At 30.8% G+C, this 8461-nt stretch overlaps 1 protein-coding gene across 1 annotated transcript; it reads left to right on the forward strand.

Annotated features, from left to right (window-relative positions):
* Positions 1 to 2297: 2297 nt before the first annotated feature.
* LOC133188972 (cyclin-dependent kinase 5 activator 1-like) lies at positions 2298 to 4967 on the forward strand. The gene has a single exon (XM_061324435.1). The coding sequence runs from the start codon at positions 2467 to 2469 to the stop codon at positions 3334 to 3336; it is 870 nt and encodes a 289-aa protein (XP_061180419.1). The 5' UTR covers positions 2298 to 2466; the 3' UTR covers positions 3337 to 4967.
* Positions 4968 to 8461: the final 3494 nt, after the last annotated feature.

The following is an 8461-nucleotide window of genomic DNA, read 5'->3' on the forward strand; positions in this document are numbered from 1 at the left end:
ATTCTACATCCCAATTCATCAAACATATAATTATTTCATTAGAATTTCATCGCCTCAAACATGTTTTCATTTAGATTTCGATCAATGAAAATCAAAAAAAAAAAAAAAAAAAAAAAAATTCTCAAAGGATTATCTTGCAAAGCAGCATATCAATACATAAATCAAAAGGATCGACACCCACATGCAAGTTAAATACTATTTGATAAAAGTGCAAAGCACATTTCGATAGATGGCCTTAATAGGCTTAGTCTATCTGCCCACGTTCAATGCATTTTTATACACTATAGTGTATCGAATAAAACTGGTTTAAATTAAACGTAGCACTGGTGACCCTATTTTTTTTTTTTTTTTTTTTTTTTTTGGCAAGTAACCGAATTTAGCACAACCAGCTTTATTTTAACTAGATTTGGTTTTGAATTTATGTTAATTCTAGGCTACCACATTATAATGTTAGTTCCATGTATACCTGAAATTCATCGAAAATATATGTTTTCATAATCCTCACTGATTCGGCAAGAAAGAATGGTAAATGAGACCTCGTCACCTGCTGACAAACATATATAGAATTTCTCAGAATTGGAATCAATTTTGCTCAGAAATGGAAGTATAATGACCGAAGGGGACCGTGCAGTCCGCGAAGAATTCTTAATAAATCACCGTGAATTCAATGCAGATGCTTTCATATTAATTACTTTGCCCGGGGACGAATTCCGTCAGTCTCAGCAACAGTTCGTGAACGTCTTCCCACGTGAGTTATGGCGTTCAATGCTCGATAGCGTAATGATGAGAATAGTACGTGTGGCACGTGTCTTCTAAAATCAGAAAAGAAATCGATGAGCGTGACGAATGGTGCGATGAGTCAAATGCACAAATGAACGATGAGGTGTACACGGTTGCTTCGTATAAATGCATGTACACTTTGTTTGTTTATTATTCAATTCACAGTTACAGTGTGGAGGTATTTTCTTTGAGTGTGTTGAACGCAGTTCCGAATGAAGAAATCACGATTTGTAGATTTTATTTTAATAAACAAACTACGTTATAAGCACCTTGCCTTATAAATAGTTTGTGTTTAAACTATGTAGTTTGAAAAAATTAAGAAAAGATGAAACATGTAGCAAAACATTTAAATCTCGGTTGGTATATAAGATAGATTGCACCAGTTGTTTTAAATCATCGACGTCTTGAAAACAAGGTGTCCTTCAAATAAAAAGAGAATTTTTTTTCTATCCACCTATTCATTATCTTTCTGTTCTAACTACTATATATTAATATTTAAAATTTGATGATTTTCTAGGTTCTTTGAAATTACTATCCTTTTAAAGGTTGTATCCCTGTTATAGTATTTATTATAGTGTCTTGAGTTAAACAAAATAGATAATCACTTAAATAGAATTATATCATAGTGGTCCGTAGATCGGAAACTTGAGTTTTCTGTTGGTATAAATACATGTAACAAGAGAACAAATGAAACTGAAAATCTGTACTGTGGCTTGTAATGTTATATGTTCGAGAACATTGATCTGATTTGCACAGTCTAGCAAGCTAAGGCTAACTTTGTCAGTTAGACTTTTTGGTACTAATATTTAGCTGATTATGATATTTTTATTTTTACTTGTCTGTACATACTGTACATAGTAGAGTAGTTGAGAGACTTCGATTGTCATAGTTGAGTAAACAAAAAAATGTTAAAAATCCGATTGCATTAAAAAAGAAATACATGTACATGTAATTATAAAAAAGATGTGCATGTAATTAAATGCATTGTAATAAAGAATAATAACTAATTTGTTTAAAGTACGTTTGCGTTTTAAATGAATAAAATATAATCTCCATTCTAATTTATTACATTTTACCTATCTTGAGCATTTCATATAAATTCGAAGAATATCAATATCAAACCTTAAGAAGAGACAATGGCCTTTCAGTGAAAAGAAAGAAGAACGAAATAAAAAATAAATAAGCAAAACAACAACAAAAATTTTAAAGGAGTCTGGATCTATCGAGTTCCTACGAGGACACGTCTAGTTGTTGCAATTAGTGAGAAAAAATCAATAGTTCTCCAGTCGCTGTACTCGTGTATTCGCTGTTACCAATTCCATCTGCCTATTGATTATTGGTCTCCTACATGCTGCCGACAAAAATACAAGCTTCACTGCGCATGGCTCAATTACGAGGACTGAACGCTCTGAAAGACTATTGATGTTTCCATAGCAATGATGTCATTGGATGTTTTATTATAATATAGGTCTCCCATTTTGCCGGGATGGCCAATCAATATTCTGTAAACCTGTAGACAAGATTTTCTTGGAATTATCCATTTGTGTATATACTGTTGACGTTCTATGTATCTTTTCTATGGATAATGGGTATAGGCGCTTGTGATTAGGAGGGGCTTCTTCTGCTAGTGGATTTTCTTCTTTATTTGTAGCCACTTTGTTGATCTTCACGGAAAAAGCTGACAATATGGGCACCGTTATGTCCTTTACGCCGCGACCGCGGAAGCCGAATTATGAAGATCTTCATTTACAAAACTTCGGATATGAGATGTTAAACAATGCTAAAAACACACAGTCGACTCAGTCCAAAGACAAAATGTACAAGAAACATACCGTGTTTTTGAGTGGACTTAGCTGGAAAAAATTGACTGTGAATGGCGGTAAGAAAAAAGACAAGAATTTTCTCCTTCGTTCGAATGCTTCCATTGTTCCGGGTAAATTAGACAATAATTCTAATATTGACAACTTAAACAGAAATATACCAAAATCTCTATCGTTATACAACATCAAATCAGGATCAGACGAAAATGTTCCTCCTTCCAGAACGACAGAGAAATCGGAGGTAATCACCACAAGTCCTGCCAAACGCACAATAATCCAAGCATCCACTTCGGAACTCCTCAAGTGTCTTGGAGAGTACTTATGTAGAAAGTGCAGAAAGCTGAAGACTTTTGAAGGTTGCGATCTGATTATGTGGTTGCGCACGGTGGATCGCTCTTTGCTGCTACAAGGTTGGCAAGATGTGGGATTCATCAATCCCGCAAACGTGGTATTTGTGTTCATGTTGGTTCGGGATCACTCTCATTCTGATATCGTCACTGAGCAAGACTTACAAGCGATGGTGCTGACATGTTTGTATCTGTCCTACAGTTACATGGGTAACGAGATCAGTTATCCCCTAAAACCCTTCTTAGTGGAGAACGACAAGGAGGTATTTTGGGACCGATGTCTTTCTATTGTAAATAAACAAAGTAGCAATATGCTACGGATAAACAGTGATCCGGGTTATTTCACGGAGATCTTTGCTGAGCTGAAGTCTTATTCTCCCTGTATATGAACAATATCCTCACGGATGCCGAGTAATTTTTGGTTAAACGTAAAAAGAATTGTCATATAGGGAAGAAATTTCAGACAGTGCTATCTGATATAGATATCTGTATTTAGCTAGATATAAGCTTTGTGATAGACATCTAGCGTTGATCTGTACAGTACATATTTTGGTTTTTAAATAATTTATTGATGTTTACCAAATTTTTCATTATTTGCAATAATTTGCATACGTAGTATTCCACCGCTGCTTTGACAATCCCATTTTTCAAGTCTCGTTAAAGATTACTCATCTTGTTTATGTATGACATACGATCTTTCATTCACCTGTAACAAACCAGGTAGTATGATCAATAGTTAAGTATATTTACATAACACAAAATTGCAATAATCTTTTATATCCTATTGTAGAGCTGGTAGTGAGGAGCATTGGTTTAATTTATTTACAAATGCTGGTTTTTGCATGAGAAAAAATTGAATTTCTGAAAAAACATGCTCCTTCCTTGTCGAATTAGGAAAAAAAAAATATCCCGAGGAAAAAGTCGATATCTAGCATTCCTTCTTCCTACGTAGTGGTTTATTTGTCACTGTGTATTAGAATGTGTGAATCGATAATGGTTCTTGGCATCGGCGAAGCCAGTGTTTTTTTTCCTTTAATGGCTTCCCTCTGCGGATCCAGTTAACTTACAAAACACTATACTCTGCTTGTGATATTCGAGAAGGTGTATATGGTTAGTGTAAGAGATTATGATGGTAGGTTTTTGTTAATAGAGAGTGAAATCTGAACTGTTTAATAGGATGTATAGGGAGAAAATACCTTTGTTATGTCTTAATTAAACGGAATACTGGCTTAACTTACAAGTAATTATCACGTAGAATGGAAGAAAAATTCAAATGCTTGATAATCTGTTGACAATAAATATACAAATGTATCAAATTTAGGGAAATCAAATTTTAATTAAATGTCGCAGAATTTTTTTTTATTTGGCCCATTGTCAAGATGAAAAAATTCGATGTTTACGAAGCTTAACTCTTAAACAGAATATCAACTTAGTTTGATAGATTTAATCAATGCTTTTAGATTTTGCAGAAAAAGAACCACCGGCTTTACATGCTAATAAGGTTATTATTTATTTATTTATTTATTTATTTATTTATTTGTTTGTTTATTTAAAAAAATATATTTCTATTGAAGATCATTATTATACATTGCATTTAAATTAAACTATTATTCCTATTTTACATTTTATTAGCACAAACTCTTTGCCGGCAATTTTTAATTCGGTGCTGTTTATGATATCAGGAAACATTGATTATTCAGTGCATCCTGAAAAGGTATATATTTTGTGCATTACGTATGATACAAATGCTTAAAAGCAGTCATTAATTATCTTTATTTCATACAATTCACATCAATGCCTTGTATAACAAGATGAGTTTATGGAGGCAGAGAGATGTTTTTAGTTTATTTATATTTATTTCAGGGGTTGCTTTATTTTACATACTGTTATATTCTGTATAGACAAAACGGATTGCTCCGTCATCCTTCTTCCTATTTTAAGATGTTGATTAATTTTTTTATCATTCTGTAATATGTTGTTATGTGTTGAAAGTTTTGCAATAAATGATTTTAAAAATGAATTGTGTATATTTATAAAGACCTGATAAAGCATAAGGGTATCTTATACATACAGTGTAGTAAAACTTTAAGATTTAACATATTACATATGTTTTTATCTCTTTTTTAAATGATATACCGTAAGATATAAGATATTGTTTCATCTTTAAAGAGAAAGATTAGCTTGTATAACATTTAAAGTACCGTATAAGTAGAATTTTTAGCAAGGGTGTAATTTTGGCATTATTAGCGAGGGTGCTGAGATCGCTAAAATTGAATATCGCTAAAAATTAATCGCGTTTTATTTGTAATAGCTTCTTTAGTTAGCATTTTAATATCGCTAAAATTACTTCTCGCTAAAAATAGATATCAATTTTTTAGGATAAATTGCTAGATTTTCGTCTCGCTAAAATTTCCACTTATACGGTACAACAAGTTCTTTAATTCTCATTTTTGTTCGCTTTCCTGGGCCTCTTTTACATTACAAATTATGAAATAAATTTTGAAATTTATTTTTATTTTTAAAATACCTAAGATCTTTCGTAAATGCTGAGTATGTTTTGGGCTGGTAACTTTTTAGTAATTTAAATTATTATCTGAAAGCAGATAATGATTGTTAACGATGAAACTCTCCTAAAAACATTTAGCTGAACTTAAAATAACGTCCCTCTTTTTTTTTTCTTTTTTTTTCCCAGTAGAGATTTGGCTCTGAGATTCCTTCCGCTAGAGACACTTTCCAATTATTGAATTAAAAGAAAAAAAAAATCAGGGGAATTAAAAATTGAACAAGATGCGGGCTCTCTGTAATGTATTTTGCTATTACTTTTTAAAAGATTTTATTTATAAGAAAGGCATTATTACAATAGATTATAAACTAACGCATTGTTCCGAATGTTCCCAAAAAGTAACACTATAAGAACATTAATATTTGCCTTTGATAAAAGTAACATGACCTAATTTGAAAAAAAAAATTAAACCAAAAGCTGTATATTTTTAGTCCACAATAATTTTATATTGATTTTTTTAGCAGTATCCGATACCAATATATTCAAAAGAAATTTATTTATTTATTATTATTATATTGCATATGTTGAAACATTTTACATGCCAGTAATCTATCAAAATAACTTTGAGTCGTCTGCAGAAGGAAAAGGCAATGACCTGTCGATTATGGAATTTCTCATAGGCATTTCCAATCCATTCATGACGTAACGATCTGTTCCAGTAAACTATATTTGTAAATATAACGATTTTTTTTTTTATTAGGAAACAATGAGGCTGTTTTATAATGTTCTTTTCTTTTACTCCAGAGAATTTCATCAATAAATAAACAAGTACATTGTATTCAATTATTTCTTTGATTATAAAAGAAATACGGTAGGGAAAGGGAGATTACTCCAAGAAAAAAATCCAGCAGTGCTTCATGCTTATTAAGGTGAATTAAAAAATAATGACCACCAAATTGATTTTTTTTTTTTTTTGAAAAAAAATTAACTACGCATAAAACATTTTTCACCGAAATCATCATATTGTACATGCATTCTAGTTAAATTTCCTGAAGTTGCAAAAGAATAGACAATTGGATAAAATACGTAATCAAAAGAAGTTTCTGATGCTTCAAAATGGTATCAGGGATATACAATGTAAATGATTAGATCTAATCCTTGATTGAGTTTCTTCTCTTGTATATGTGGGTAAAAAATGGCTTTTTGATTGTTATTTTACATTATTTTCTCAATTCTTGTTTAAAAAGTTTTAATATGAAAGAAATATGAAACAATAGAATTCAAGAAATCAAAAATTAAAACCATAGAACACAAAAAAAAATCATAAAGTGTTGGCAACATCAAATGGTAACGAAATTGTGCAATATTTATGGTCCAATACTTCATAAATAAAACACATGAAAGTATTTAAACCTAGCTTTAGATCTTGAATTGTTCCCTATTTATGTAAAAAAAAAACTAGCTAATATATATATTTAGAAGACATATATTTTATAGTATATTTTCCTTCACAGAACAATGTAAGCAGCTGAGGTCAACCAGAAACATTCTACTCATCAATTTTTTTTCTTTATATTTAGTCAAATTTGATCAGCAATAAGTCTAACATATTTGATGCACTCCTGACCAAGAGCATTGGGGTCTTTAAAATACAATTGTGAAGCGAAATTCACACCAGAACTTGTTCTGTTGTTTTAGTTAAGTTGAAGTGGAATTACTTGAATTTTATAACAATTTTTCAGTGTGTTTATTTTTTTACATTCATAAAAAAAATCAAAGAAAAGATTAAAAAAAAACACAGCTGGAATTTTGTACTAAATTATTCGAACAGATCATTATTAATTAAAGGATCTTTGTTAGCATGAATAGAGGTCTTTTCATCATATAACTTGAGTCCTTAAAAAAAAAATGTGTTGCACTCCTGATCATAGAAATATATATCTGAAACACTGACAGACCCTCTAATCGATAAATCTATTTGGTAAAAATGTTCTTTGTGTCTTTATTTTCCAAAATAAAAACTTGAGAATCATATACTGATAAATGTTTTTTTCATGCTGGGGACCAAACATCAGATGTTGCACTCCTGACATTATTGGGTATGCACAGATACTTGATTCTCATTAATGCCGTTTGTGATTTACAGAACATTTTACTAAAGTTTTAAATTGTGTATCAGCTATTGTTTTACACTTTCTTTTTTGACTTAATTGTCTTTCAGATTTTTAAAATCGATGTTTTTAGGCAACACTACATTTTTTCTGTTGCACACCTGACATGGTATAACATTTTTTTTCAACATCAGCTATGACCACAACTTGGTCAAACAAAATTTGCTACAGACCATTATTATTTATTTGACAGATCTTCAAAAAATATTGAATTTTCAAAATGTCAAAAAAAGGTGTTGCACTCCTGACATTTTAGTATTATCTTTGGGCATAACCTTTTTGTGACTTGAAATATAAATGAGATATTTGGCAGGTATTTAGACACTATCTATAGGCATACGCTGAGACATAGAAATTTAATCCCATTGCCTGTATTTCTATTGCAGGTTGATAAATATGCTAAATATGCGTTTGGTCAATTTTTTTAATTCACCCATTATTTATTTAGGCTAATTTCATTTATGACAGGTGAATTTTTAAGAAAGCAGGATAGACTCATTCTTGAAAAAAAATAACTCGTCAGAATAGGTAAATTATCTCGTTTAAATGCCTAGGTTATATCGTAATATCTCGTTATTGCGAATTAGTCATCTCGTTAAAACGAATTAGTTATAATAAAATAAAATATCTCGTTATAATAAGTAAAATGAGTTAGTCATCTCCTTCAAACTAGATAATATCGCGTTATAATGTTACATGTTAACTAACTACTTCATAAGTTATCTTGTTATCACGGGATACATTGTTATCTCGTTGTAAAGAGATACCAACTCGTTCAAACGATAAATTAACTCGTTATACAGTGAGATGAACATCTCAATTAAAACGAATGATTTTTTT

The sequence above is a fragment of the Saccostrea echinata genome, unplaced genomic scaffold (assembly GCF_033153115.1).
Source record: "Saccostrea echinata isolate AGI-Se365-2 ecotype Australia unplaced genomic scaffold, CSIRO_AGI_Sech_v1 ptg000016l, whole genome shotgun sequence".
NCBI lineage: Eukaryota > Metazoa > Mollusca > Bivalvia > Ostreida > Ostreidae > Saccostrea > Saccostrea echinata.